This window comes from Filobasidium floriforme, assembly GCF_021052385.1.
Source record: "Filobasidium floriforme strain CBS 6241 chromosome Unknown HD553scaffold_8, whole genome shotgun sequence".
NCBI classification, from domain to species: Eukaryota; Fungi; Basidiomycota; class Tremellomycetes; order Filobasidiales; family Filobasidiaceae; genus Filobasidium; species Filobasidium floriforme.
This window is the reverse complement of record NW_025763629.1, coordinates 428,490-454,172: the sequence shown is the minus strand read 5'-3', so window position 1 is coordinate 454,172 and position 25,683 is coordinate 428,490. Positions and strand designations below refer to the sequence as shown.

The 25,683-nt window shown below is 52.7% G+C and overlaps 11 protein-coding genes across 11 annotated transcripts; 6 read left to right on the top strand and 5 right to left on the bottom strand.

The window, feature by feature from the left end:
- Nucleotides 1-39: 39 nt before the first annotated feature.
- On the top strand, nt 40-2,048 carry HD553DRAFT_216915 (uncharacterized protein). Its single transcript, XM_046177204.1, has 8 exons — nt 40-266; nt 346-472; nt 547-662; nt 730-841; nt 915-941; nt 1,023-1,408; nt 1,484-1,822; nt 1,892-2,048. The coding sequence occupies exons 1-7, from the start codon at nt 181-183 to the stop codon at nt 1,761-1,763; spliced, it is 1,134 nt and encodes a 377-aa protein (XP_046037443.1). The 5' UTR covers nt 40-180; the 3' UTR covers nt 1,764-1,822; nt 1,892-2,048.
- HD553DRAFT_309605 (TPR-like protein) lies at nt 1,803-3,632 on the bottom strand. The gene is made up of 9 exons (XM_046179720.1): nt 3,589-3,632; nt 3,296-3,516; nt 3,051-3,229; nt 2,955-2,973; nt 2,721-2,859; nt 2,581-2,614; nt 2,467-2,500; nt 2,281-2,363; nt 1,803-2,170 (listed from the first exon to the last, which is right to left on the bottom strand). Exons 2-9 carry the CDS (start codon nt 3,444-3,446, stop codon nt 2,114-2,116), a joined length of 696 nt encoding a protein of 231 aa, XP_046037442.1. The 5' UTR covers nt 3,447-3,516; nt 3,589-3,632; the 3' UTR covers nt 1,803-2,113.
- A 95-nt stretch (nt 3,633-3,727) lies between these two features.
- HD553DRAFT_334868 (uncharacterized protein) lies at nt 3,728-5,123 on the top strand (the record flags this gene model as incomplete). Its single annotated transcript, XM_046182170.1, has 4 exons — nt 3,728-4,127; nt 4,201-4,634; nt 4,743-4,828; nt 4,901-5,123. The coding sequence occupies exons 1-4, from the start codon at nt 3,776-3,778 to the stop codon at nt 5,121-5,123; spliced, it is 1,095 nt and encodes a 364-aa protein (XP_046037441.1). The 5' UTR covers nt 3,728-3,775.
- A 588-nt stretch (nt 5,124-5,711) lies between these two features.
- On the bottom strand, nt 5,712-6,941 carry HD553DRAFT_328532 (Decaprenyl diphosphate synthase-like protein; the record flags this gene model as incomplete). The annotated part of the gene is made up of 6 exons (XM_046181879.1): nt 5,712-5,831; nt 5,906-6,026; nt 6,100-6,201; nt 6,299-6,415; nt 6,495-6,637; nt 6,711-6,941. 6 exons carry the CDS (start codon nt 6,939-6,941, stop codon nt 5,712-5,714), a joined length of 834 nt encoding a protein of 277 aa, XP_046037440.1.
- Nucleotides 6,942-7,202: 261 nt separating this feature from the next.
- HD553DRAFT_295008 (uncharacterized protein) lies at nt 7,203-8,647 on the top strand. The gene is made up of 3 exons (XM_046178478.1): nt 7,203-7,608; nt 7,674-8,138; nt 8,214-8,647. Exons 1-3 carry the CDS (start codon nt 7,245-7,247, stop codon nt 8,405-8,407), a joined length of 1,023 nt encoding a protein of 340 aa, XP_046037439.1. The 5' UTR covers nt 7,203-7,244; the 3' UTR covers nt 8,408-8,647.
- HD553DRAFT_309597 (major facilitator superfamily domain-containing protein) lies at nt 8,648-11,330 on the bottom strand. The gene is made up of 13 exons (XM_046179719.1): nt 10,921-11,330; nt 10,816-10,851; nt 10,713-10,752; nt 10,497-10,649; nt 10,298-10,434; nt 10,159-10,239; nt 10,023-10,089; nt 9,830-9,965; nt 9,408-9,767; nt 9,261-9,341; nt 9,147-9,197; nt 8,891-9,008; nt 8,648-8,808 (listed from the first exon to the last, which is right to left on the bottom strand). The coding sequence occupies exons 1-12, from the start codon at nt 11,157-11,159 to the stop codon at nt 8,983-8,985; spliced, it is 1,407 nt and encodes a 468-aa protein (XP_046037438.1). The 5' UTR covers nt 11,160-11,330; the 3' UTR covers nt 8,648-8,808; nt 8,891-8,982.
- Nucleotides 11,331-12,836: 1,506 nt separating this feature from the next.
- Nucleotides 12,837-13,903, top strand: HD553DRAFT_216737 (uncharacterized protein). The gene is made up of 2 exons (XM_046177203.1): nt 12,837-13,084; nt 13,157-13,903. Exons 1-2 carry the CDS (start codon nt 12,915-12,917, stop codon nt 13,749-13,751), a joined length of 765 nt encoding a protein of 254 aa, XP_046037437.1. The 5' UTR covers nt 12,837-12,914; the 3' UTR covers nt 13,752-13,903.
- Nucleotides 13,776-16,934, bottom strand: HD553DRAFT_331277 (tRNA synthetases class I, catalytic domain-containing protein; the record flags this gene model as incomplete). Its single annotated transcript, XM_046182010.1, has 11 exons — nt 16,725-16,934; nt 16,546-16,643; nt 16,406-16,467; nt 16,190-16,320; nt 16,026-16,116; nt 15,678-15,964; nt 15,124-15,607; nt 14,878-15,043; nt 14,261-14,809; nt 13,909-14,193; nt 13,776-13,860 (listed from the first exon to the last, which is right to left on the bottom strand). The coding sequence occupies exons 1-11, from the start codon at nt 16,893-16,895 to the stop codon at nt 13,776-13,778; spliced, it is 2,409 nt and encodes an 802-aa protein (XP_046037436.1). The 5' UTR covers nt 16,896-16,934.
- Nucleotides 16,935-18,545: 1,611 nt separating this feature from the next.
- HD553DRAFT_349422 (uncharacterized protein) lies at nt 18,546-21,029 on the top strand. The gene is made up of 6 exons (XM_046183462.1): nt 18,546-18,970; nt 19,030-19,129; nt 19,199-19,366; nt 19,433-20,314; nt 20,392-20,486; nt 20,564-21,029. The coding sequence occupies exons 1-6, from the start codon at nt 18,609-18,611 to the stop codon at nt 20,919-20,921; spliced, it is 1,965 nt and encodes a 654-aa protein (XP_046037435.1). The 5' UTR covers nt 18,546-18,608; the 3' UTR covers nt 20,922-21,029.
- Nucleotides 21,030-22,047: 1,018 nt separating this feature from the next.
- On the top strand, nt 22,048-24,148 carry HD553DRAFT_216675 (PLC-like phosphodiesterase). Its single transcript, XM_046177202.1, has 7 exons — nt 22,048-22,817; nt 22,886-22,997; nt 23,056-23,155; nt 23,233-23,352; nt 23,428-23,724; nt 23,791-23,880; nt 23,951-24,148. The coding sequence occupies exons 1-7, from the start codon at nt 22,412-22,414 to the stop codon at nt 24,032-24,034; spliced, it is 1,209 nt and encodes a 402-aa protein (XP_046037434.1). The 5' UTR covers nt 22,048-22,411; the 3' UTR covers nt 24,035-24,148.
- Nucleotides 24,149-25,408: 1,260 nt separating this feature from the next.
- On the bottom strand, nt 25,409-25,681 carry HD553DRAFT_271090 (uncharacterized protein; the record flags this gene model as incomplete). Its single annotated transcript, XM_046177692.1, has 1 exon — nt 25,409-25,681. A coding segment is annotated over one exon (273 nt), but the record flags the coding sequence as incomplete, so codon positions are not given.
- Nucleotides 25,682-25,683: the final 2 nt, after the last annotated feature.

The following is a 25,683-nucleotide window of genomic DNA, read 5'->3' as shown; positions in this document are numbered from 1 at the left end:
TTCCGAAGAGAGAGAGAGCGCGGATCGAATTAGCTTCCGGATCGAACTCGGGGACGGCGATGTTGTCAACGTCTGAAATCGCTCAATGACAATCCTTTTGGACATTTGAATGGGAACATCTAGCTTCATCATCCTCCACAAGCTACAAATTTACCAATTGCAAACAACGGGGTGTTCGTTATGGACTCGGTTAGCGATTCCGATGATGACGGTCTCGGCCCTGGTCCGGCCGACAAGGACCTGGTCGTCATCGTCTACGTACACGGGCAAGTCCGACTCGGTGGCTCGTTTGTGCAAGTCTTGCAAACATGCTAATTACGGTCTGGCTGCCCGTAATCCGTATAGTTTCAAGGGTACAGATGTAACGTTCGAACAGTTCCCCGAACGTATCAAACATCTGGTTCAGACCACGTTACCTAGGGTCAAAGTTCGGAGTGAGGTCTTCCCTGTATATGAGACGAAAGGAGATCTAGTGAGTCCTCGGTCCAGGCGATTAGAGTTCCATTGTTGACTCATAGCTGGATATGCCCCGCTACTGTTGTAAAGAACCATGCTGTAGAGCGGTTCGTTGATTGGTTGACCGAGCTCACGGTTCATGCCGAGGTCGATCATGCTCAAGCCGGAGGCATAGGGAAGGCCAAGATAGTCCTCTGTGGGCATAGGTAACCCTATCGAATCGTTCACAAGCGATGTACAAGTGCCGAAGCTGAGAATCTTGGGTCTTTATAGTATGGGAGGATTGTTGATAGCCGACTCGGTATTGCGCATGCAAGCGCACAAGCAACACCCGGAAGAGCTCTTGTGGCCTAGGGTCATCGCCGTCATAGCGTTCGACACGCCTGTAAGTTGAGACCGCCTCGCATTGTGTGTTTTTGGGTTCAGAAGAGCTGACACTCTTTTTGTTCCTCCTACAGTACCTCGGTCTGCATCCACATGTCTTTGTGAGCACATGAACAGACTGAGCCGTTTGCGGTCGTTCCGATCGCCTTCTGACACGCTGTCTTCCCTTTGTCTTCGTGTAGAAAAACGGTATCACCAAATACAGCGGCCATATCGAGACTGCACGGACAGTCCTCTCTACCGTCTTTGGATCAACAGAGACAGCCTCGGGTTCATCAACACCTACCAAGACAGAGAGTCCGCCCGCAACCTCTGCCTCGACATCTTCCTTCTTTTCCCTGCCAACCCGACAATCCCTCTTGAAAGCTTCCGCCGTAGCTCTAGGTGGAGCTGCAGCGGTAGGAACAGCTTATTGGCGGAAAGATGACATTCAATTCGGTTGGAAGTGGGTCTCGGACCATGCGGTCTTTGTGAGAAACCTTTGGGACGATACGGGCATGAAAAACCGGTTGGAAGGGTTGGCGGGAATGGTCAAGCATGGTCAACGGGACGGGATCATTTATCGCAAGTGAGTCCTCGCCTGGACATACGAACCCAGCTTGAGGATCATGCGCTGATCATACGATATGCTATGACATGCTAGCTTCTATACTCATCTCCCACCTTTCCCACCACAACACCCAACAAGACGCACCTTCTGTCTACTCCCATCCACGACCCACCCACTCTGGCCGTTCTGGAAACCGGTCACTTTCGATATAAGCAAGACCGAGGATGAAGTGGCCTCGCATCTGGGCATGTTCAATCCAAGGTCAAACATGAGCTTTTACGAGCTGGGTCTGGATGTCGTCAAGGCCGTTCATGAAGCGATGGAAGGGGTCACCCAGGAAGACCAAGCAGAACAGGACGTGGAGATGGACTAAAGGGTGATCGCACAGCGTCCAGCGTTGCGGGTCCGAAGTCGTTGCTAGAGTTGTATAAAGTAAGTTGGTTTGATAGCATTTCGATGTTCAGATTAATCAGAGTCACTAATAACCCTTCCTCCACGTAGACCACAGTTGTATCGTGAAGACTCGTCAGATCTAGGTTTAGACCGTTGCTCATGTTGACCACCAAGACACGGTCGGCAGCAATGCTATGAAGCATGTCAGCCATATGCCGATAGATCCCATGAAGCCTTCAGCCGAAATGGTAGCCGATGGGAAGAATGGTGTGCATCGATTTTATCGTTTATTTCTATGCTATGAGACGGAAGGCGACCAAACCGCTAGGTCTACTCAGACTTCTCCCCCGTCTTCTGTGCTTCTTCAGCTAGAATCTTGGCAGATACCTATAACGACAGACACCAACGTACATGCGACACGGTTCCGGTCAGCAAACACGTTCTGCCAATGTCTGCCAAGCTTGCCGCCTTCCATGAAGCATGTCACCGGCACTTACGTTCCGGACGTTCTGCTCGGCCCTCTCGATCCCTAGCGTGACGGACTTTTCGTACAACTTCAAGGCAGGACGAAGGTTTCCAGCTGCAACGCGAAAAGGCATAGCCGGGATAGGGTCACGTCAGCATTCGGTTTTGCTAGGCAGAATTCTGCAGAGGAGCTGGATCTTAGGCTGAGTTTGGCTTACTGGACTCGAGAACGGCGGCGAGGTTGAAAGCAATCTGCGCCGCAAGACGATACAACACAGTCGGCATACGCGTTACGGTGGTTTTGATTTCCGTCTCGCAGGACGTGTACCTACCTCAGGATCATCAGGTGCCAACTCCAAAGCTTGCCTGTTCTCACAAAAACGACCTAGTCAGCCCCCTATTCCATCGACTTTCTACCGCCTGTCTTATCGCCATGCGGAATCCCGTCTCACCCCCCAGCCGCACAACTCACTTGAGATGCCTAATAGCCGCACCCGGTTCAGGCGGACTTGATAGGATATAGGCCGATGCCAAGTTCATGTGCGAATCCGGACTGTCGGGTTGGATGGTAAGGGCTTGTTTCCAGGCTGTGATGGCTTCCGGAGTGTTTTCTGCATTTCCCAGCAGAGATTCACGTGTCAGCCGAGGGATCATTAGAGCACATTTGGGCAAAGGCGACGACAAGATCAGGGAGTAGAAAACTCACGGAGGTGGTATTCAGCTACCTAAGATCCGCACTCGACATTCGATTAGCTCTCCGCAACCTTACAAGCTCCAGTGACCAAAGCCTTCACCTACTCACACCCAAATTGAAACAAGCCGAAGCGGTAGGCTTGATCTCGACACTCTTGGCATACTGATCCCTGGCGCCCTGAACGTCTCCCTCTTCTAGTCGCTTGTTACCCTCTTGCATGGCTTCCATGGCGGTATGCTCGGTTGGGTCTTCTACTGAAGGCGCTGCGGAGTCTGTGCTGGCGAAGCCTGAGGCGTCGTAGGTGTGATAAGCAGGACATCAATACTCTCCAGTCTGTTCATGATGCTACTCACGCCTGGAGTAGAAGGATAGGTTGTTCAACCGGGGCACACTCGAAGATGCTCGGGTTCGTGCAACGGTAGACATGCAGGCGATCCCAGCTCGACGGCTAGGACCGGCGGTAGCGGCCGCTTGACGAAAGATTTGAACTGCTGAACGACGCATATCTATTATCTGAAGGCCGTTGTGTCTCAAGTTTGATCGAACGAGTGCTGCAATGATCGCGAGCGACACCCTACAATATCGAGAATGAGATGTTCGAACTTGGTGAATTGTACAGGCAAACAAGGTTGACTTAGAGTCTCACCTCTGTGCGATTCGGGTCACTTACGTCATCCCGTGGGTCCCGGCTGAACCCGAGCGGGCGATCGATCGAGAGAGATTGTCAAGGAAAGCTGGTCGAGACCCTGAGGACATCATCTTTTCCTCGAAATCTATCTGATTCACAACCATATACCTTTCACAGGCTCGAATCAATCTCTACAGGCTACAAGATGCCGTTCTTGATCGCAGGCAGAGGTCCCGTTGCAGCCGGTTTTTTGCCCTGCTTCGAGACCTTCTGTCGATCGCCCGTCGCCGGTTCTTCTCAATCGTCACCGCTCTCAATCCATTATACTTCTCGTCGAACCTACGCTCAACCGGCCAGTCGACCCGTCGAGGATCAGGACAATACAAATGATGAGCCTGTACAGCGTGCTAACTCTGGCCCTAGCACGACCGCGCGCAGAGGGGGGATGTCGGATGAGGAACGGGCCAAGTGGGCTTTCACGACCAAGATCCACCCGACGCCTTATGATATCCTCCATCTGCCAAAGACGGCTAGTAAACACGATATAAAGAAGCATTGTAAGATGTCGTCTCTTCACGTTCATCTCGGCTTGTTCAAACTCACTGTGACCGCTTGCCCGCACTCCGAAAGATTACCGCCTAGCCATGATCTATCATCCGGACGCCAACCACCCCTCGGCATCGACTGACAACTTCATGTCACTTCGCAACGCCTACAACTTGCTCAAAGACGAATCCTCTCGCGTTCGATACAACCGCACCGGGGTCGGATGGAACTCCTCGGCAAGCTCATCAAGCGGAGGTGGTGGGATGGGCACGAACTGGAACGACGAACTCATGAAGGAACAGATCCGGCGTCGCGCTTATGGTCCTCATCGGTCTTCATCTTCTTCTGCGTGGGGATCAGGAAGAGGCGAGGCGGGCTATTCGCAAGCACGGTGGGGCGGGACCGCGGGGGATTCAGATTACGGGTTCGCAGGTTACGCACATGCCGGACCGGATACTGGAAATAGGAGGGGGAATTACACGTCCAATGTCAGGTTTATCGGGTCGGTCGCCATCGTGGTAAGTACGATCTCTTGCTGAAGAAGTTTTCTCCATAGGTCTTTATAGGCACCATTCCGGGGAGAAAAAGGAGAGGAAAAGCTGATCTTGCTATTCGTCTTTGCGTAGAGCGTACTGTTTGCCATGTTTCAGTATGATCGAGCGAGCAAGTCCGCCGAATCTCATCACGCTCAGCTCAGGATCAACCATCTCAAGTAAGAGCCCTTCATCGTCCGAGCTTTCCTCTCGCAACTCATCTACTCAAGCTGACGTTGCTCTTCCGGCAGAGCCTCTGAAGCGCTGGCAGAAGCTCGACATGATGCCAGACTGTACGGCGCCGAACGTCGTGATCGGATCAGGCGATACGTCCGCAGTCTCGAAGTCGAGCGCGAGTACGAGCGGTTGATGAGCGAGAGCGAAGGAGTTGTGGAGGGGGGCGAGATGGTAGGCGCGGTGGATAGGAGGAAGGAGGATGCGAGTGCGATCTTGCATGGGTCCGGGAAGGGTTGATACCGTCGACGTCCTTTACTGAAATGAGAAATAGATTATTCGTTCGACGCATAACTATCAAGGTTCATATCCGCACCAAACTGGATCGCGTTCGCCTTGGTGATTTGGGGTCAATCTCGCTTCTGTGCCCGTCGTCATCTCAACAACCCCATCAACAACCCCATCAGATGAAGTTAACACAAACAGCAAACACTCATTCGCTCATCTGATCAGTCCGACCTCAGTTTTAAGCGAGTTCTCCGTCATGTCCTACTCAACGAGGTCTAGGATTGGTGTCTCGATCACAGCAAGTGACGAACATTGCCACCCTCTTGACCTCGCCGAAGCGTCGGCACAGAAGGGGTCTGTCCGTCAGGCAAACGAGGTTCAGTTCATGGTGCAGTTCCTCTTCAAGTCTTGGGAGAGCTGCCGGTTTAAATTTGCCTTTCTCGATCATGGCAATCAGGTGTGAGACCCTGTTGCTATTCGCGTCGAGCTGCTCGGCCTCCTTGTTCGTGTCGATCGAAGATGTACCGATAGGGGATAGCTAATATATCGTCAGGAGATACATTGATGATATAGACGTCAATCGCATGTCGGTACACCGCTTCAATCTATACGACTAAGGACGACCTTGCGTTGATAAGCCAATAGAATTGGAACCATATCCCTGATCCCGAACTCTGGCCAGAAGGTCTTTACGAATTCCAGCGAAGTATTCGATGAGCACTGTCGAGGACAGCGGAGACATCAGCATGTATGTCCTTCTTGAAGCCATGCTGTATGCCGTAGCCCAAGCTTACCTGCCACATCATGAAATCGCTCAAACGTTTGACGTCGCTGGTCCGGATCAAGATGTCCAATGGAGGAGATCCGGACTTTTGTGTGGAAAGGTTACTGAACAAGACGTCCGACGTGATCTCACTGTTGCAATGACTGGTTCATCAGTAAACCTGCCGTTATGCCAGTCTCTGGTGCAGGAAATTTAAAAGCTTACTCGGTCTGGATGAGCCCTGCACGAGCGTCTGAAACGGCCGACCGGATCGCGGTGGTGACCTCGTCTCTCGAAGTGTACGGGCAACATACATTGAGTATTGACCTGCAATCAGGAGGACAGGAAGGGTAAGCAGCTGACGAGACTCATCATGTGATCATCGTGACGAAGCGATGAGATGGTCAGGGGAGACGTAACGTACGATCTGTGTGATGATGTAGATTCCTCCAATTCTTGCATAGATTGCTGGATTTCTAGTGGTAGAAGCGATCTCCGACCTAGCACATTGACGCGGACGTCATAGCGATGTAGAAGTTCGCTATCGTTGCGAATCAAGTTGATAACGTTAGTATTAACGAAAGGGATGCGGGACCATCTTCCACGTCGACTCCGCTCACCCTTCTTCTGAGAGCCGCTTGAGATTTGTCTTGGCGAGATGCATTATATCGTCTATCTCTTCTTGTGGCCGGGTAAAGTTTTCTATGCTGAAGGCGTATACTGATACGCAACGTATGTTTAGACGAAGGCATTGTTCCAGGATCTATGCGCACGGGGTTATGACAATGGGTTTAGCTAGACGCATATTAGCGACCGTTGTACCGTGCCAAGCTCACCCCTTTTAGGCTTTCAAACCCGGCTTCATGACCCCGACCCACCCTCAGGCCTCTTTCTCGAGCATACCGCCGGTTGCCATCCATTACAATTGCGATATGCCGTGGAATGGGTCCGCAGGAAAGAATGGACAGGAGCAGCCGAGTGAGTCGAGATGTCGCATAGCTCGACAACGAGTTGAGGAGGTCGGAGAGAGTAGCGCTCAAGCCTGAGAATATCTTGAAGGTATGCATATCGTACTAGATTGCGGGATATGCTGCAATGCCTAGATGTGCTTCTGTGCTTCGATAGTACAGACGTTCAAACGAGAAGATAGAACTAGAAAGTTGGTGAATATCGCTCCTCTCGACTGCGACCCTCCCTTTGATCGGAAGCGTAATTTACTTCCGAATGTCTAAGTCACGTGATCTAAATGTTATCGATCACAAGAGTTGCGAGATGTTCACTTCGAGTTTGACTTTTGAGATTCACTTCGAAAACGCTACTCTGGCTATCGTTCGGATTACCTTTTGGCAACCCAAAACTCACAACTCGGCATGTCTTCATCAACTACCAAACAGCCGAAACATAGGGTATCGATTCCCGCCAAATCTGCCTTGAAAAGCGGCCCCTCGAAGAGCCAGAGCAAGCGACCCGCAGGAGACGAAGATGACGAACCAGTGATCATCAAGAAGCGAACAGCACCGTCTTCGAAAAAGGCCTCAAGGAACAACGAGAAGGACGATGAGGAGGAAGGTCTGAGTGATCTGTCGGACGGAGCCGACGGAGAGGACGAGTTCGATGTTAACGGGATGGAGGTGGACGAGGAAGAGGGCAGTAGTGATGAGGAGGGTGATATCAGTACGGACGAGGAGATCGAGGGCATGAAGGCGGACCGCAAGAAGTCGAAGAAGAACACCAGTGAGTCACTTCTGCGCATCTTCAGCAAATAGACAAGCTGACGATTTTATGCGTGACCTGGACAGAAAAGCGAAAGGCAGCTACCACCTCGGATGTCTTCGCTTCGACGCTGACATCGCTGTTGGAGGAGCCCGCCACTAAACGACCCAAGACGGATTCATCAGCCCCTCCCAAACCTGTCAAGACTGAAGTCAATCCGATCCTCGCTCTCTCCGCCGCCTCTGCACTCCCCCCAACGACCAAGCAGATCAAAATCGAACGACTAGCCAAACGACAACTCAAGCAGGAAAAGATCGAGCGGAAAGATCGAGCGCGGGTCAAGGATGTCTTGGAAGGGTGGGGACCGAGGGCGATCGTCGTAGTAAATCACGACAAGAAGGCAGAAGTCAAGGACGAGGGCAAAAAGGCGGGTCAAAAGGGCAAGGGGAAAGGGAAGGGCAATAACAGTCTGGTGCAAGAAGGTGTCGAGGTGATGGCTCCCGGTGGCCAGGAATGGGAGCGAGGTCTCCGAAAGGTTGCTCAACGAGGAGGCAAGTACAACCCTACCTACCGAATGGTTCTTGCCGCAATCCTAACCCCTCAATCCTGCTTCGGTCGAAATTCAGTTATCAAGCTGTTCAACGCCATCGTCGTCGCCTCAAGTAACCACACAGCACCCCTGGCCAAGGACAAGATTGACGCGGCGCACAACGACAAGAAGTCGAAGAAGTCCGACAAGGACAACATCCTGGGACGTGGAGGCAAGAAGGACGATGTCTTGACCAAGGAAGGGTTCTTGGGCATGCTGAAGAACGCATGACCTTACGGATTAGAGCCACTCGGAGTCATCTTGTATAGTGAGACTTGGATGATGTTGTGACACTATCGATTAGCCACGTTGAATCGGATTATCCGAGTTCGTTCAGTCAGTAAGCCCACTGGCTGCGAAGAACGACGACATGTTACCGCGGCGTCAATAGGGGAAGATGGGGCGCGGGATCGGAGGATTGGTCCGGCTGAATTCATCGAAGACTGTCGTAATATCGATACAAATGCGTGTTCCCCTGATACAATGCGCGGCCCCTGCGAGGTTACATTACCTTACTTCTTGATTGCGGACAGTTCAATGTCCGGCGCTGGCCCCGCCTCTGGCTCAAGCGACGATCTGTTCTGCTTCTTCTGTCGAATAAGCGCGTCCGAATCCTTGCGGAACGTCACTTCCTGCAGAATCGCAGGACACAGGTTTGTTCAATCAGTTTCCTGCCATCTCGTTGCCGACGCCGCTTCCACGCTTGCGGCTAACCTTGATGAAAAATGACAAGATAAAGCAACACCCGGCGATTGCGGTGAATGCAACGAAACAGGTTCTGATCGAGGCGGCATAGCTGTCGACGATCAGGAGACGAAGATCCTCTGGTAGGCTTGAAGTGGTGGCCAACGAGGCCTCGAGGATGGTCGCGCGGATTTCGGGCGATAGAGACGATGGAAGTCGGGATTTGAGTACGTTATTGAAGATGGCGTTGGAGGCTGAAGTAAGGAGATTAGGGTTAGAAACGGACCTGTGGAAGGAGTGCTCATCTCCAAGTCACCTGCTAGGCCAAAAGCTCCGCCTGTAACAAAGTATGCCAAGTGATCAGCCACCAGATCGGGGGTACAACTTTGCTGAAACTTGCCCATTGTTCGGAAGAAGTTCCGCGAGGCTGTTACGACCGCTCGATCCTTGTCCGGCGTGACAGCCATCATGGCGACCAGAGCTGCAAGGCCAAGTACGGTGTAAGCTCTGGGTGAACCGAACGGTCAGACTCGAAAGCTTCTCTTACTTGTCTGCAAGCACCATCCGACACCTAGCGAATTGACCTGCAGGATACCGATCACCTTGCCGAGTGTTGTCGTTCGACCCCAAAGCAACTGGAGGCCGGAGGACAAGGTCCACATGCAGGATCCGAAGATGATGACCGCCTTATACCGATTCGTGCGCGAGATGATCTGGCCGCCCAAGACTCCCCAAAAAGCCTGTGGAAGAGTGTAGGCGAGTACGAGCGCACCAGACTTGAGCGCAGTGTAGCCTTTGACGTATTGGAAGTACATCGGAACGTAGAAGATGTTCCCGTAGTAGATGAACCCGATCAGAAAGGATTGCATCAGTAGGATAGAGACGGAAGGGGTGCGAAACAGCCGAACTGGATGAACGCAGGAATGGGCGTGAGATGGATTGAGCGACTCGCTATCTCTTCTAACTTACGTGGCAGAATCGGTAAACGACTGAGCTTCCATTGGGAACATAGAAAGCCAACAAGCATGGCTCCACCGACGACCAGCAGAGCAATGACAGTGGAGCTATTCCAAGCGAAAGCGCTACCGCCCCCGGATATCGGTACCTAAGGCCGGCCAGAATGAGATCGAGGCTCTTCAAGCGGATTTATGCTCAGGCTTACAAGTAGCAGAACCGTCGCGCCTGCACCGAGGATGATTCCAGTATAATCGATTTGACGCAGTTTTGTTCTAGTAGATCCGTTTGAGAGTTATATGAGGAGAGTCGTCACGTCGGAATAAGTCCGAGGCGATACGTACTTGACACTGCCAACTACCGGCTTCAATGGCAATATGAAATGGGTGCTGATCGCGATCAGGACAGATAGGGGGCAGGTCATCCTGCGAGATAAATTGGTAATCAGCTGGGCATCCAAGAACAGCATCGCTCGAGACCTACCAAAACACCCATCTCCATTGGCCCGCCGTAGCTAGACCACCTCCAGCGAACGGTCCAATACTATTCCCTATCGAGGTGGCCGCCGAGATCAGACCTTGATATTTGCCTCGGTCTTTCAGGGAAACGACGTCAGAGACCTATAGTGTGACGAGAAATGTTCAGCACAGCTGATGGTTTCACGAAGAGCCTTCATGCTTACGACGGTCATGGCGATTCCGTTGATTCCACCTCCTCCCAGCCCGCTGATCGCCCTAAAACAGTAGAGCTGAATAGGGGTCTTCGCAAACCCGCAGAGCAGGTTTCCGAACCCAAGAAAGAGGAGCGCGAGTTGCAGCATAAGTTTGCGGCCGAACTAGAGCAGTTGAGGGAGGTCAGTGCCAGGTCAAGGCAACGGCTAGAATTCGATAGAACTTACGATGTCGGAAAGTCTTCCGTATACCAGGTGCATGGCACAGCTAAGAAAGGCGACTAGGATCAATCAAAATTCATAAGGTTCGAGATGTCCATGTACCCCTTACTTGGCGACCAGGAATGATGTTCCAACCCAGGTGATACTACAATAGATGCCATGCCAGGTCAGCTACATGACGGCAATCAACGTCTGGTACATGGCCTGCCCTCACCTATCGCTGCCGCCGATATCAGTTCCGATCACCGGTGCCGCAGTACTGACACTCGTTTGATCCATAAAACTCAAGATGAGAGCGAGACCAATACCAAAGTAGATCATTAGCAGACGAGAGAGTGGGAGGCGTATGGACTGGTCCTGCAGGACGATCTCTCGATCGGGTTGGGCGGGTTCATCGGGGTCGAGCGAGGTTGGTACGTCGTCCTCGATCTTGCCCATCTTGTTGTTATCCATCGGCGACGATATGCGTTAGATCGGTGGTCATTAGGCATCAGGATGTCATCATTGGGTGTGGGTACTCGTATCGCTTTGAGAAACCTCTCAATTGAACTTGCACCTGCAGGTCGACGTGAGAGGCATGTGAAGTGAAGTTGATGGTGACCTTGTGGTGCGACTGGCGACTGGTCATCCAACACCGAAGAACGACCCAATATAACCGACAAACACCGAATCAGAGATCAGAGATTGATGCCAAGACCGAAGTTGAGACATTTCTATATGCGTTTTCTCCTCACTCTACCCCTACATGATGCGTTCTGAGGTCGAGTTTCATCGATCGACCGCTCAGTTCTTTGATAGCAACGCGATCTTCTGGAAACAAATGCAGGAAGGACCAATGCAACAGCATTTGGTATGCTTTCGTCGACCGCTTCTAATACAACCGAAATACGGCAGCTATTGCTGTTATCCTCTTCAAAAGGACAGGTCACACTTTCCGACGATCTGCGAGTTACCCCCCTCCCCCCCCTCCAAACCATCTAGCGCGAGCTGCCTGATATATTTCTTCGCAACTGGAAGTCGAGGGGGGGGTGGGTCGTTGATTCAGGATAGGTAATTGAGGGTTACAACGTACAGCAGACAAATAGGTAGTGTGGCCGCGAAAGAATGCCGCAGATGCGGTGGGGAGATATTACACAATTGGTGAAAAACTAGAATCTATCGTATGCCTGAAATCGCTATTGTGCACGTCAAGTGGCGTGGAAGGTAAATCCCGTCGTGTGTAAAGTCATGGCGGACCACCGGACCTGGCGCTCTTGGGACCAATCAGCAGGGTAAGTTGAAGGTAGCGGATGAAATGCTCATCTTGTGTCATGCTAGTTCAACACTCAAACCACATGCTTGCCAAATCCACCGCATCTCATTTGTTGTTTCCAGAAGCCCTTCTTCTTGTTCACCATCACCGAAAGATCCAGTTGCTTGAGCAACTCCTTGAAGTGGATTTCCCGCTGAATTCGAGACTCGGCCAAGCCTACAGTGACCTGGAGTCTGTACAAGATGGCGACCTTCACCTGAGCTCGTACTTGACATCAAGCTCGTTGCTGGATTGTGCACTCACTGAAGCAAAGGATCGGCCGGGGATTTACATGTATCCGTAGGCTAAGGTTCTCAAAACTTGCTTTCAGGGAGGCGAAAATATGAAGGGCTACATGTCAGTAGGATCAATCTTGTGGAGAACATATGATGGATGCTGCGGTGGAAAAGCTATCGGGATCGTTCGAGCCCTATGTATCGGTGGTACATGGTCACAACCACATCTCATGTAACGTTTATTTCGTTGACTTTCGTCAAGCTCATTCGACTTCAGTGCGCTGTCGCATTGTAAGGTAGGTCTATGAGAGTTGAATGACGAAAAACTGCCATAAATCATGTCTCGGTTCGAAGAGGGTCCAGCGGATGGTGGCATGAATTGTGAGATAATGCTCGATGGTCATAAAATCAAGCGAGATGATCTCAGGAAAGCTCGTGTGTGACGCTCGGACTCGATTGACTAGCTACCATCTGACGTCAAGATTCCCGATCTGGCGGATCCCAAAGCTGATTCGCCTTGCTTAAAGGACGCGCTTCGGTTCCGCGTCACAAAGGGGCGTTGCGCGATCCGGTCTGACTCAAAAGTGCCTTTGCGTGAATGGACAGATTGACTAAACTCTCGCTTCATATAGTCTTTCACCTTCACCTTCCCTTTGACTCGATCTACAAGCTCAACATATCATGACACTTCAGTGGGAAACACACGAAACGAACCCGATGGATACTCCCCGCCTATTCGAGGGAGACACGCGCAACAGTGTGGACCATTTCGATGGCGAAGCCAACGTCGCGCTGATCTCGTCTGACGGCGTCCGCTTTCAAGTCTGGGACTACGAGCTGCGAGCCGGAAGGTGAGTACTGAGCCGAATTATGAGAGCAAACGGGTGGACAGCTAATGCTATCTCCCTGGGTCTTGATGACAGCGAAATCTTTAGAAACTGTCTTAGCATAGGGGAAAAGGGCAACGACCGAGTCGCCACTTTGCGCTTGGTCGAACACTCTGGGATCATCAGGACCATCCTCGACGCACTGCTCTTGCCAGTCAATAAGCTTGAAGCGATCCCTTCATACTGGACGTTCGAAGACGCCGCGGCAGACTATGCCGCGGCTGAAAAATACATGCTGGACCGATACATGTCGGTCTTTCAGCGCCGCATCGAAAAGGCCGTCCAGATCGGGCCGTTCGAAGCATTGATTTGGGCGGTCTCCAAAAGCAATGCGCGAGTTGCCAAACTGGCCATCGAGCAGTTTGCGAAAGCGTCTCATCTGGAGATTCGGGCCGGCTCAGTACGAACCGAAGTCAAACCCGGACACTGGACAGCCGCCATGATCGAGTCGATTGGCGTGGAAAACTACCGACAACTCGTCCGGCTCAGCATGGACTGCATCACCGCTTCAATCCAGACCGGCAGGCTTCGAATTGATTGGCTCGCGGTCGCCGAGAAGTTCGAATTGCATACGGGTCGACCTGGAATTGAGTGGGAATGCCAAACGCCGGTCTCTTATGCATCAATGTGATCGTCGTAGGAACTTCATAAGAAACTAGGGGTCGTACACCGACTTGACCTTGTACATGTTGACGTTCTCGTTCGGCGTGACCACCTCTTCGTTACCGCTATCGTTGTAACTTATAATTAGGACCAGGCCAACCAGGTTTGATTTCAGGCTGACTTACTAGATCCTGTCGACCTTGTACATCTTGTCCTTGGAGACGATCTCGAATCCCCGGGTAGCATCGGATAGGTAGACCTTGCCCTCAGCAGTTTCAGAAGCAGCCTTCTCGGAAGGCTTCTCTTCGCTTGTCGCTGCGGTAGAAACCGGGGTCTCCTTGGGCTTGTTCTTGACGTCCTTGGTGGCCTTCATATCTTTGCCCCAACCCTTTTCACCTGGCTTGCCAACAGCCTTGGTCGTGTCTTCCTCGAAAGGCTTGCCCTTCAAGGCGACGGTGCTAGCTCGTCCGCTGTATACAAGCCAAATGCGACCAAGTTAGCTCCTGGCTGTTCTTTGCTTTTGCCGGCCAGACTTACTCGGGAATGAAACCAAACTCCATTCGGCCTTCGCTATCCTTGGTTCCCTGGTAGATATAGAATCCCTTCCTCTCGAACTGGATGATGTCGAACTTTTTCAATCCGACCACGTTGGCATCGGCCAAAGCCTTGACGCGGTATTCAGTGACGGGGTTCAAGACGGCGGTGAAGTCGTCGTCTCCCTCGATCTTCTTCTTGTTGATCAGGTAGTCATAGTCAATCAAGGTCACCGGGACCAAATCGCTCGCAGGCTGGGGCAACCAGTGCACCTTCTTAGACGTCTTCTTGACGTCACCCTCGAGGTGGAGCTCGAGCTCAAGGCTGTCGACCTTGCCGCCATCGGCCTTGGCGATCTTCCTGACATAGGCGTTACCCCAGTCCATAGCAGTGATCTCCTCGTTATCGCCAAAGAGAGCGGCATCGTACTGCTCCATGAGCAAGTCGGAGGAGAAGACGGTCTTCTTGTCTCCGATCTCGGGGTTCTTCTTGTGAGCGGGTAAAGTCTTGGTCTCGGGCTCGGCAGGTCCTCCGTTGACGTGAACCTTGACCCTGTCGACAAGGTTCATGATCAGCCACTTGTATCAACCACTTGCTGATAACCTGCTAGTCTGACTTACAAGTCTTCCTCAGCGACAGCCCAGAATCGAGGAGCGATCGGGTCCAAGACCTTCTTGTTCCAAGCCCAGAGCTGATCCCACTCCATCAACAAATTACTCGAAGAGGCACCCTGCGAGGCGATGAACCCCTTCAAAGCTTCGACAGTGAGACCCCTGGCTCGCATACCTAGAATGATCCGAAGGAAAAAAACATCCTGCGTCAATGCCGCGCAACTTGTTACTTTCAGATCGATCTCGAAGACCCACCTCGCAATGTAGGGAACCTCGGATCCTCCCAAGTAGCCACCCGGCCTTGTTCGACGAGGTACTTGAGCTTTCGCTTGGACAAGACCGTGTACACGAAATCAATCCTCGAAAAGTCAAAGATCTCGATGTGCGCCAACCCGAGCTTCTTCAAGAACCATTCGTACTGGGGCTTCCTGTCCGCGTACTCGTTGGCTCTCAAAGCGTGGGTGACGCCGTCAAGAGAGTCGACGATGGGACAGGCCATGTCGTACATCGGGTAAGCCTTGAACTTGTCACCGGTGATGTGGTGAGGCTTGTTGACGCATCGGTAGACGGCGGGGTCTCGGAGCGAACCGTTCGGGCTGAGGTGGTCGATCTTGGCTCGCATGAACCACTTTTGACCTTCTTCGGTCCCGTTCAGCATCTCTTCGAATCGCTTCATGTTGTCCTCGATCGACTCGTCCCTTCGCTTCGAGGGCACCATGGCTTTACGTTGGTCACGCATCTGTCGCAATGCGTATCCTATCGAGTCAATGTCTATCGTCACACACGAAATCTCTCAGAATTGCACTCACGGTCTGCTGGTCGGTGTCGTCCATGAACGCGTCACCTTGCTGAATCAATCTCCTAGCAAAGTCCTGAATCTTGTCAAAGTGATCGCTGGTGTGGACGACCTTGTCCCATCCGACACCGAGCATCTGCAAATCTCCCTCGAATGACGACTCGAACTCGTCCTCCTCCTTTTCCGGGTTGGTGTCGTCGAAACGGAGGATGAACTTGCCCTTGTACTTGTCGGCGAAGAACCGGTTGAGGATACAGGCCTTGATGTGACCGATGTGGAGGTAACCTGAAGGCTCAGGAGCTGAGAGGCAAGGATGATCAGGATGCGGCTGAATTTGAAGCAGTACACGATCTAGACGTACCGAATCGGACAGTGACCTTGCCCTCAACGGCGTTGGGCAATTCAGCCTCGACAGTTCCTGCCTTCTTCGTCTCGGCCTTGGCGTTCTTTGCCTGCTCCAGTCAGACCCATCAAGATTCAGAATCAGTATTCTATCCATCCGAGGTATAACGTGACACTGCTCACGGTCTGAGACTTGGAGTTGAACAACCCAGTGACAATCTCCTGGGTAGCGGGGAGGGCATCGATGTAGTTGTACCATCTGGTCAGGTGGACGTGCTTGTTCTGCTTGAGCACTCCGAGGGCCTTCAAGGAGGCTATGAGGAAGAATCAAGATGTTGAATGAGTGTTTAGCGGTCTGTTCTCAGCTGGAAAGTGGGATCAGAGGTGATGAACAAGTACCTTTGATGCTCGCCCAGATTTTGAAATCGTTGAAACCAGGTTGACGTCCAGCCAAGAAAGTCCTGTGGTTTCAAGATTACCACCGTGCTCATTAGTATCAATACAGATACAACCAGATGAGAAGGGATAGCATCACTTGCCTGAGAGCGAGGTGATCGTCCAAGGCGTTGAAGATGGCGGGAACCTCTTGGAAAGGAGTCGTCGGGGTCAAGGGGGTAGGGAGGCTAGGCAGAGCGGTCTAACGTAACACACAGTCCAACCAAAGTGAGATCAGTTGATTCGACAGAGTTACTAGCAGATTCAAAACCCTCTGACTCACCTCCTTTCCCTTGAGCTTGCCGGCCAAAGCACCCTCGATATCCTCTACGGTGGTCTTGCCGTCATACTGCAACTTGCCGGCCAACCAGTCGATCTGGATGTTTTGGTGCGACGCGAGCAAGGCGACCGACCAAGGGAAGGGATTCTGAGCGACGTCTACTTGAAGGGACATGATGATGAGTATCAGTCAAGAATGATATCTTTCCGTGGGAGGGTATTATGACAGGTCACAAGGGATATCGAGTGACGAATTCCAAGGAGCACCCGACTTTCGAACCTTGTGGCATGTGCCAGTGCCAGGGTAATGACCGCGCGGACATCAACTATAACTATCTCATGTCCGTCCACTACATTCACCCTCGGCCATTGCCAAGGATCACGCTCCATGCCCGATGCCGATGCCAATGCCGAGGCTGCACTACAGTACCTTCCCCCTTCAAGGCATGCAGTCTAGCACAAGGTCGAGGGATATAAACTCGTTCGGGTGACGATGAACGACGTCGCATCAACACTATCATCCTGCTGGTACATCGCTCAACCGTATTCGCTCCAAGGTACATAATCCAATCTCGTCCCGCTTCAACCTCGCTACCACGTCCCACATCGCCATACCATCATGACGTCCGGTTTACTACTCGACGGTAGCGACCCGATGATGCTGCCCGAAAGAGGCTATACCACCGATTGCATAAGCACCCAAGCTCGAGCCATCAGCATCATCAAGTTTGAGATCGAACGGGCCAAGGCTCGAGGTGCACCGCCGCCCGCAGAGTCAGTTCCCAGAGCAGCCAAATCCGTGTTTCATCTGTTTTTACTATAAAATGACTTCGCTTTCGCTTCCACGATCACTGGCTACGAACGGTATGGGGAATAGAGTATTCACAGATATTTTTGTCCGCTACGTCCGTTGCAAACGGAGTAAAGGGAAACCTCCGGGTCAGATCGGCCTGAAGCTCGCCGACCTCGCATCCACCATGAAGAGTCGCAACATCGTAAGACCAAACGAATTCCTGACATGAGGGAGCCGACGAATACTGAAAAGCCAACTCCTTTCGTTGTCTGGAACGCTAGTACTGGACCTACCCGGAGCTTTTCGACCTGGCTCTGAGCCGGACGACCACCTCCGAAGGCCTCAAAGTCGGGCTCATGCCGCCGACGTCAGCAGGGGTGTTTGCAAACTACATACCGATAAACTTGCAAACACATCCGTATCAATCTATGGATACGCAACCCGGTCATCCGACTGCAGGAACGGGCGGAGCGGTGTCAGCACCAGGACCAGGGTCAACCGCGGACGCTCCGCCCGCTTATCAGCCTGGGTGGGAGATGGAAGCAGCGATGAGGGAGAGCGCGAGGATGGCTACGTGAACAAAGCAAGAGCGGAGTCTTGACCCTGCCAGGCAGTAAGGGAGGATATGTGCGGGAAACATCGAAAGACTAAGGTCGACTGCGAGAAGGAATACAGACAGTACATCGGCAATTCGGAGCTCAACTGTTGGGAGTCATTCAGTGTACGTGGATCGCAATACTTTATAATATTGGGTGGGTAATGGCAGTCAGTGTATAGTATATAGTATAGTATGTAATCAAAGATCAGAACATGTGTATGCAATTATGTAAGGAAGCTAGGAAAAGAGAGAACCGCCATGAGCCACAAGTCAAACGCAGAAGGGATCCATCGGTGGGTGCCACGTCATCGCGCGCGTGATGATCGACCTTTCTTACGGAATTCCTTGACAAGCTCCTAAGTTGCATGTTTGTTTACGTTTCGGACGTTCGAAACCGATGTTCAGACATGATCGACATGACCAGACATGTTCCAGATATGCAAATATCGATCGGATCGGCACGATATAGCTAGATTTAGCTTGACCGTTCACCAAGCATGACTACGCTCCGGGACGCTCTGTCCAACTTGGAGGAACAGACCTACCAGATCCATGACCTCGCCATCCAGACGGCCTCGCGACCCCTCGCTGGTAGGTTCACCCGAGCCTACCTTGACGGCAACAAGAACATTTTCAGCACCATTCGGGAAGCGGCTCACCACGAGCGAGGATTGTTCACTTTTGTCGGAGAGAGTGGTTTGGATGACCAGGGCCAACCTCAGCGGGAGGGGATGCCTTCGGCGTCGTTCGTGGAGAGGAGGAAACAAGAGGTGGTGACCCCCTTGAGGAAAGCTCCGGCGGCAGGGGGTGACGACCCGATCAAGTTACTGGACAAGGCGTTGACGTTGGTGGATGAATAGTAAGTATGGAAGGATGTTGTATCGATCGAGCAAGTCGATTGATCTTGGCTGTTCGTAGCCAATCGATGCCCCGGGCTAGGGCTCATGTGGTAGACCTCATGGAATCTTTCATGTCCACGCAACAAGCCATCAAGGACCTCGAGCAACAGATTGAAGAGGTCAGTACGATGGCTCCATCAGTTTGAGCTCGATCGGACGTTGAATGTGTCACGATCCTGGGTCTACAGGCCAAACAAGGCGGATCGAAAATTCCACACAAAGCGAATCGATCGGCTGAAGCCATCCCTGCAGAGGAAGAAGCCGAACCTACTTTTGACAATCCGGACGATTGGTTGAGAGCGGAAGAAGAGGCCGTCAAGAGGTTGGAGAAGGAAATTGCCAAGAAGAGGCGACACGTGAGTCCGAATGCAGGTCCTTCCATAGGGAAATGCAGGCTGATGTTTGCGGTTCCATCTCTCCAGCAACCACATTTGGCATCTCGTTCCCGAGTTGCAGGCCAAAACGCTGAACTAGAATCTACGCCATCGCCCACGCTTTTGACTCGTACTTCCCAACCCTTGTTCATGGCCTCGCCCGGATCCCCGTTGAAATCGATGAGGTTCCCGGCGTCTCCCAGGCGTCGAATCCAGACCAAGGAAAAGTCGGACATGCAGACCCCGTTGAGTATGGCCCTGAATGCACCTCAATCTCCCGAGACCCCTGTGAATGCGACCGGGTCTGAGAGCGCTACTACCACACCGACTCGAACTGGAACGTCCGGCTCGCCTGGTCGATCACTCGGCGCCAGCGGGAACGTCAGACCCGCCACAACTACGTCTACCCCTCGATTCGCGCAGACGACCACAAGCTTGGCGGCCAAGATCAACGCGCTCACGCCTCATCGGTCCAAGGGTTCACCTTCGGCCAACGAGAGACGACGAGTCACTTCTTACGCTGCGACGCAAGATGTCAGTCCGGGTCCTTTCTTGGCGGGTGGGACATCCGGGTCAGGGCCGATGTCGGGAAGAGGGAGACGAGTGGGGTTGTTTGGTCTCGGACGTAGCGTCAACAGTGGCAAGGAGACAGAGGTGAATTCGAAAGAGAAGGCCAGTCAGGGTGCCGATCCGACGACACCGCAACAAACCGGACGACGTGCAGATCCAGTGGGAGAGTCGACCGTCATAGAGGCCCGTCCTGATTCTGATCCTAGCCCAAGCGGCGTTGAAGAGGTCGGAGACGAGACGATCACCGGACCTGTTGGTCAGGAACCTTCTATGGAACCCGATCAGACGGAGGAAACAGGACAGGAACCGGCCGTGATTGAGGGTGTCAAGGTGGATTCGCCGGCCGTCAAGTATGGGATCGTACGTCTCTATTCCAAGGGAGGTATACATGTAGTGAAAGAGGGCACGGCTGACAAACATGCTCGCGAGAAATTTAGGACACGATTTGGGCGGCTGTTCCCGAGATCCTAAGGACTGAAGAAGCTCCACCGGAAGTCTGCGCAGGAGGGAGATTGGACATTGGGGATACGATGTAAGTCCGGCCTTGAGAACCAGATTGTGCCATGAGACCACCCGACGTCTGACATCACACCGTGTGCGATGTTGTAGCAAACTCTTGGTCAAGATCGCGGCTGTTACGGACATCCGTGCGCCTTCGCCTTCCAACGTCTCGGTCGCCTCTAGTAGCTTGCATTCCGCTACCGGCCAACCACCTCCCCAGGTCAAACCCCCACCTACGACTGATTCGAACGTGATTACCTGCCACATGCTAATGACCATTTTACGGACGGACGAAGCTGTGGTGGTGTGGCCCGAGCTGAAGAAATATCTCGAAGGGATCTGCAAGGAAAAGGGCTGGGAGACGGGCTTGGGCCAGAAAGCATTCTACGGAGCGGTGGCCAAGAAGGTGATCAAGCTCGATCGAAGGGGCGCTGTCAGGGGTGGAACGGTCGCGTTTCACAAGTAGACCCGAGGTGCCGGTATTCATATTGTATATTCTTCCTGAAGGGTTGTTTCACCTCGTGTCTCTTTCGCATCGCAATCAACTATAATTTCTCACGTGACTCTTCTCGGTACGCTTGATGGCTGTGAAAAGCCCCGAACCTCTCGCCTCTCGGCGGCCGCCCCGCGCGCTTTCTTGATGACGCGGCAGCGTAATCTTATCAATTTGGAGCAAACGTTCGTCGTTCGCCACTTGCACCTGCTTGATCTCGTCAACTGTACGTCGACATATACACACTCTGTTACTAAGTACTGTTTCGAAGATTTCCTTCTACCCACAGCATAACCACAACTCGTGACAAGAAGGCGCAGAGATAATCCTGGTCGGTACACTTGTCTTTGCCCGCTCGATCGAATCCTCTTCCGCAGATCGCCGTCGTCCCTCCTCTGTACCTCTGTTCCGATAACGATTCTATCGATCGATCACGATATCACCATGCCCGACAATCCCGAACATGCACAAAAAGCAATTCCGTCATTCCCATTCACATCCCGTGACATTGAACACGGTGCTCGAGCCAGATGCTCACAATCTGCTTGCCCGCCTGGTTGAGGACAGCTTCGTCGCATCGCAGATCAATCGATTTCTCCGGCTGGTTCGACCTTGAACACGTGCACGACGAGACGAAACACGATCGTCAAGCAAACATTCCTTTGACTCCGCCTACCCCGACCAGACCGGACAGAAGGTCCCCCTTTTACCCTTGGCCCTTGGATCTGTTGTGATCCTTTCGTGGTTCAGTCATCACGACATACGAGGTCGACAAACGTGTATTCCCGCACACGTACCCAGCGAAAGCACGCTACTCCGCGTTCTTCTGGATCCGTTTCAGCCTCATCACCTCTCTTCGCCTGACGTCCAGCTACGGACCTGGACCAGATCACAGACGGGGCTCTGTCGATTGCTTTTTTCCTGTACACCGACTTGGACAGGCTCGCTGCTCGCTGTCGACCCGCACCCCTTAGTCAGGAAAATCCATTGACCACGACCTCCTCGCTCCCTCGTGCCTCCTCGATCTCCTTTGCTCACAAAGGAAGCATCAAGGGTTTGAGACGGAGCTTGCCGACTCCTCCGAACGTCGGACTCCTTTTACGACGGCGGACGTATTGCGATTCCTACGCTCGACTAGATTTGGACTGCTAGATCCGTATAAGAGCAACCCCAAGAGGTTTGTTCGCGACACCTATACATATACCCATACACACGTGTATACAAGGAACGGACCACACGGGCCATCGACGAACGCCGCAACGTCGCCACCGTCATCATACCTTGTTGATCCTCTCGCGCCGACAACTCGACCTCAGTTGACAGGCGACACTATCGATCCGGACCGACCTCAACTGGTCCTCGCCGATACGCATACGAAAAGCCTCCTGGAACACCAACGACAAACTCCGCTTCGATATACATACCTTCAGCAAGGCCTGCAAGAGCGGTACGATATAGCTACCATGTCAGCCCAGATCAAATCGACCCCCGCTTCGACCTCGTCTTCGGCGACCAACTCTACCGAGGTCTCACCCGCATTTTACCGGTTCGAGGACCCTATCATCAATGGACAGCTGACCCCGTTGACCAGTGTCGATACCACGCCTGTCAACGAGAAGGAGGATAGTGACAAGCTTGTCCAGTTCAAGGATGTTCACGCTGCCGGTGGGCAGATGCAAGAGGGAATCGATGTCGATGTGCCACCAACCGAGCTCGAGATCTTGCAAGCGAGGGTCAAGGAAAGCTGTGAAGGGAGGACTCAGAAGGTCGAGGCTTGGGGTCATCGAGGCGCTAGTGCCACATGTCCAGAGAATACGATGGCATCCTTCAGAGCGACTTGCGAGGCCGGCGCTCAGGGTATCGAGACCGGTAAGCGCGCCTGTTGTTGCTTTTTAGAAAGTGACCAATGTCATTGACGACCCCCTCGGCTATGTTAGATATCCACATCACAAAGGATGACGTCTTGGTCATGTTTCACGACCCTGAGCTCGGTGGCAAGACTACAGGAACGGGCAAGATCCATGAGACGCCCTGGAACGGGGTTTTGGAGTGAGCTGACCCGATTATAATTAGTGCTGCGATGAATACTGATATATCTATACGACAGGCACATTCGAACTCTGGAACAGCCGGCTCAACCTCTGCCCCGATTCAGCGAGGTGCTGGCTTTGCTCATGGAGCCCGCCAATATCCACGTCAAGCTCAACGTGAGTTGTTCGCCTTGACGGTACAATTTATGTGGGCGAGTTCGGTCTGATTGGAGGAAGACAATTTCATGATGCAGATCGACTGCAAGGTGGAAAACTTGCCGGACAAGTTGTTCCCAATGATCAAGGAGGAAATGTTCAAGTACGAGCATTGGGAGACCTTGTTGGCGCCCCGAATCATCCTCGGGATCTGGCATGTGGGTCGCTGCACAAGCTTGATGCGATGCTGCATAGACTTTTTCGCTGATCTGGGCGCTTTTACCTTTCGACAGCCCAAATTCATTCTGGCTGCTAAACGACACCTTCCCTTCATTCCCCTCTACGCGATCTGTATGTCGGTCGCCACTGTCCGCTCGTTCTTCTTCCAGCACTGCGTCGGCTTTTCGATCGCTTTCCCTGCGCTCTATTCGGCCGATGGGAAGAGGTTCCGTGACGAAGCCCGGGCGGCAGGCAAGAAGATCACCGTGTTCACCGTCAACGATCGGAGCGAGATGCTAGAGTGTATTCGTTGGGGCGTCAGGGCAGTGATCACCGACGAGCCGAGCAAGATGGTCAGCTTGCAAGAACAGGTCAGTAGAGCCGAGCGTTTATGGCGTGCTTCGTGTAGCCATGACTGATCGTGTTCTCACTCGCAGATCCAGCAAGACCCGACGACCCTGTTGACGCCGTACTTCCAGCGCGTTTTGATGCCCTGGACGTCGCCCCGGTACTATGCCTACAAATACGTGAGTTTACGGCGGAACAGCCTCGATAGTCAACCTGCCCTGCTGACTAAATCGACACTTTGCAATGCAGAACGCCGAGGCAGACATAGAGATGGAGTACCTCGAAAGGGAAGGTGGCAAGTTTTACGTCGTCCAGGACGTGATCAATATCTAGCCCAAGGCCCTTCCATACCCCACGGACACTAGATGAGACGCATGGATTCAGACAGATTAGAAAGCAAATGATATGACAACGCCCTGCAGTGTATATAGACAAATCGCCCGTGACTTTCACTTGTACCCCTTGGCCCGTGGATCGCCAGATTGATTTATGCTTCGACGTCAAACGCTTGCATTTATCAAATAGGTGATATGACTAAGGATGAGTAAGAGGTTGACGTTATGGCAGGACTCGATGTCAGTCCCAGCGCGCATCGCTCTCACCCTTCCCATATTGGACACCACAGCTTAAAGAGAGCCTTTTCTGATCTGGGTGTGGGCTCCTTTCCAATAATGATGCTTTCCAATTGTCTTCATGGTCCCTACGATGTTGCTATGCTGCCCTCCTCGATCACACGGCATTACAGCGTCTCTCTGGAGTCGAGATCATAACTTTATGCAATGACAGCCGACGGATGTCCAAATAGGATCGTCTCCCAACCAAGTCTTTTGCCCCCGTTCGATCATGCAAGCCAGGCTTCCTCGAAATGCACCTACCTTCTCCACCAGGCGAAACGGGAGACTGCCAGAGCACGTGCAGGCCTCGAATGCGACCGCAGCACGAGTCAGGTGCGTAAATCGACAAGTGGAAAGCAGCGATGTTGTGCGATATTCAGATATCATCTGAATCTGTTACAAACAATATCGCTCTCTTCCTCCTTGCGGTCGATCACTCGCTGTCCGAACCAGACCCATATGCTAAAGCCAGTCCTCTGGCGGGCTGAACAGGTGCAGGCGCTGATATGGGTGTCAACTTGGAAGGACGAGGGATGGTTTGGTCGAAGACCGAAGGAGCGGCAGGTATAGGTGCAGGTATGGGTTTCGGTATTGTGTCCTGGGCGACGATCGTGTTCGGTACGGGGGTTGGCAAGGCCGTCTCAATGAGATTCCGGTCTTGCGCCTGGTCTCGATGCACGGACGGATCGTGCTGAACAAAAGTGGGTGCTTCCCCGTTCACGGAATCGTGTATAACTGATGGTCGATGACCGTCACCTGAGTGAGCTCCCCTAGTCCTTGTCCCCCGTCCGCGGTCTTCCCTGCCTTCGGATCGACCGCCTCGACCTCCATCGTCACGATGTGACGGGGCTCCACGTCGTCCTCCCGTCGAAACGTTCCCATCTCGACCCCGCCCGCGTCCCCTTCCTGTCTCTGAATACGGATGCTGAACGCCTTGCCCCCTACCCCTCCCACGTCCTCGTCCACGGTCCTGTCCCTGTCCTCGTCCCCGATCTCCTCCGGTGCGTATACCCATCGCCGCTCGAGCATCGTCCACGATTCCCGTCTTGTCGAGACCCTTCTCGATGATCTCTTTCCCCCACCCTTCGACCCGTCTCCTCCCCTCTTCCAACCAGACGTAATCGTCCATCATCGCCCCGTATCCATAGTCCTTCAGTGCGACTTTTTTCGTCTTGTCCCTCTCTCCCGAACATCCTGTGGACGCTTTGTGGGCTTTAGAGCAGGCGAGTGAACAGGTAGGGAGGGCACATCGTGGACATTTGTATTTCGACGGGTTGGAAGAGCATTGTTGGCAGAGCGTGGTCGACGTGGAAGGTGCTGAAGGTCCAGGGGTAGGAAGTGTAGGTACCTCTTCGACTAAGTCCATCG

What these genes read in the sequence shown, in the direction of transcription:
- HD553DRAFT_216675 (XM_046177202.1), top strand. Translation starts at nt 22,412, where the DNA reads ATGTCAGCCCAGATCAAATCGACCCCCGCTTCGACCTCGTCTTCGGCG. An exon ending in ATATCCACGTCAAGCTCAAC is followed by an intron (nt 23,156 to 23,232) that starts GTGAGTTGTTCG and finishes TTCATGATGCAG; the next exon opens with ATCGACTGCAAGGTGGAAAA. An exon ending in GGTACTATGCCTACAAATAC is followed by an intron (nt 23,881 to 23,950) that starts GTGAGTTTACGG and finishes TTTGCAATGCAG; the next exon opens with AACGCCGAGGCAGACATAGA.
- HD553DRAFT_295008 (XM_046178478.1), top strand. Translation starts at nt 7,245, where the DNA reads ATGTCTTCATCAACTACCAAACAGCCGAAACATAGGGTATCGATTCCC. An exon ending in GAAGTCGAAGAAGAACACCA is followed by an intron (nt 7,609 to 7,673) that starts GTGAGTCACTTC and finishes TGACCTGGACAG; the next exon opens with AAAAGCGAAAGGCAGCTACC. An exon ending in AAAGGTTGCTCAACGAGGAG is followed by an intron (nt 8,139 to 8,213) that starts GCAAGTACAACC and finishes GTCGAAATTCAG; the next exon opens with TTATCAAGCTGTTCAACGCC.
- HD553DRAFT_216737 (XM_046177203.1), top strand. Translation starts at nt 12,915, where the DNA reads ATGACACTTCAGTGGGAAACACACGAAACGAACCCGATGGATACTCCC. An exon ending in TACGAGCTGCGAGCCGGAAG is followed by an intron (nt 13,085 to 13,156) that starts GTGAGTACTGAG and finishes TCTTGATGACAG; the next exon opens with CGAAATCTTTAGAAACTGTC.
- HD553DRAFT_309597 (XM_046179719.1), bottom strand. Translation starts at nt 11,159, where the DNA reads ATGGATAACAACAAGATGGGCAAGATCGAGGACGACGTACCAACCTCG. An exon ending in ACATCATTCCTGGTCGCCAA is followed by an intron (nt 10,753 to 10,815) that starts GTAAGGGGTACA and finishes CGCCTTTCTTAG; the next exon opens with CTGTGCCATGCACCTGGTAT. An exon ending in ACGGAAGACTTTCCGACATC is followed by an intron (nt 10,650 to 10,712) that starts GTAAGTTCTATC and finishes CAACTGCTCTAG; the next exon opens with TTCGGCCGCAAACTTATGCT.
- HD553DRAFT_349422 (XM_046183462.1), top strand. Translation starts at nt 18,609, where the DNA reads ATGACTACGCTCCGGGACGCTCTGTCCAACTTGGAGGAACAGACCTAC. An exon ending in CGGCCGTCAAGTATGGGATC is followed by an intron (nt 20,315 to 20,391) that starts GTACGTCTCTAT and finishes CGAGAAATTTAG; the next exon opens with GACACGATTTGGGCGGCTGT. An exon ending in TTGGACATTGGGGATACGAT is followed by an intron (nt 20,487 to 20,563) that starts GTAAGTCCGGCC and finishes GCGATGTTGTAG; the next exon opens with CAAACTCTTGGTCAAGATCG.
- HD553DRAFT_216915 (XM_046177204.1), top strand. Translation starts at nt 181, where the DNA reads ATGGACTCGGTTAGCGATTCCGATGATGACGGTCTCGGCCCTGGTCCG. An exon ending in ATAGTCCTCTGTGGGCATAG is followed by an intron (nt 663 to 729) that starts GTAACCCTATCG and finishes GGGTCTTTATAG; the next exon opens with TATGGGAGGATTGTTGATAG. An exon ending in GACGGGATCATTTATCGCAA is followed by an intron (nt 1,409 to 1,483) that starts GTGAGTCCTCGC and finishes ATGACATGCTAG; the next exon opens with CTTCTATACTCATCTCCCAC.
- HD553DRAFT_309605 (XM_046179720.1), bottom strand. Translation starts at nt 3,446, where the DNA reads ATGCGTCGTTCAGCAGTTCAAATCTTTCGTCAAGCGGCCGCTACCGCC. An exon ending in CGCCGCCGTTCTCGAGTCCA is followed by an intron (nt 2,364 to 2,466) that starts GTAAGCCAAACT and finishes TTCGCGTTGCAG; the next exon opens with CTGGAAACCTTCGTCCTGCC. An exon ending in CCGAGCAGAACGTCCGGAAC is followed by an intron (nt 2,171 to 2,280) that starts GTAAGTGCCGGT and finishes CTGTCGTTATAG; the next exon opens with GTATCTGCCAAGATTCTAGC.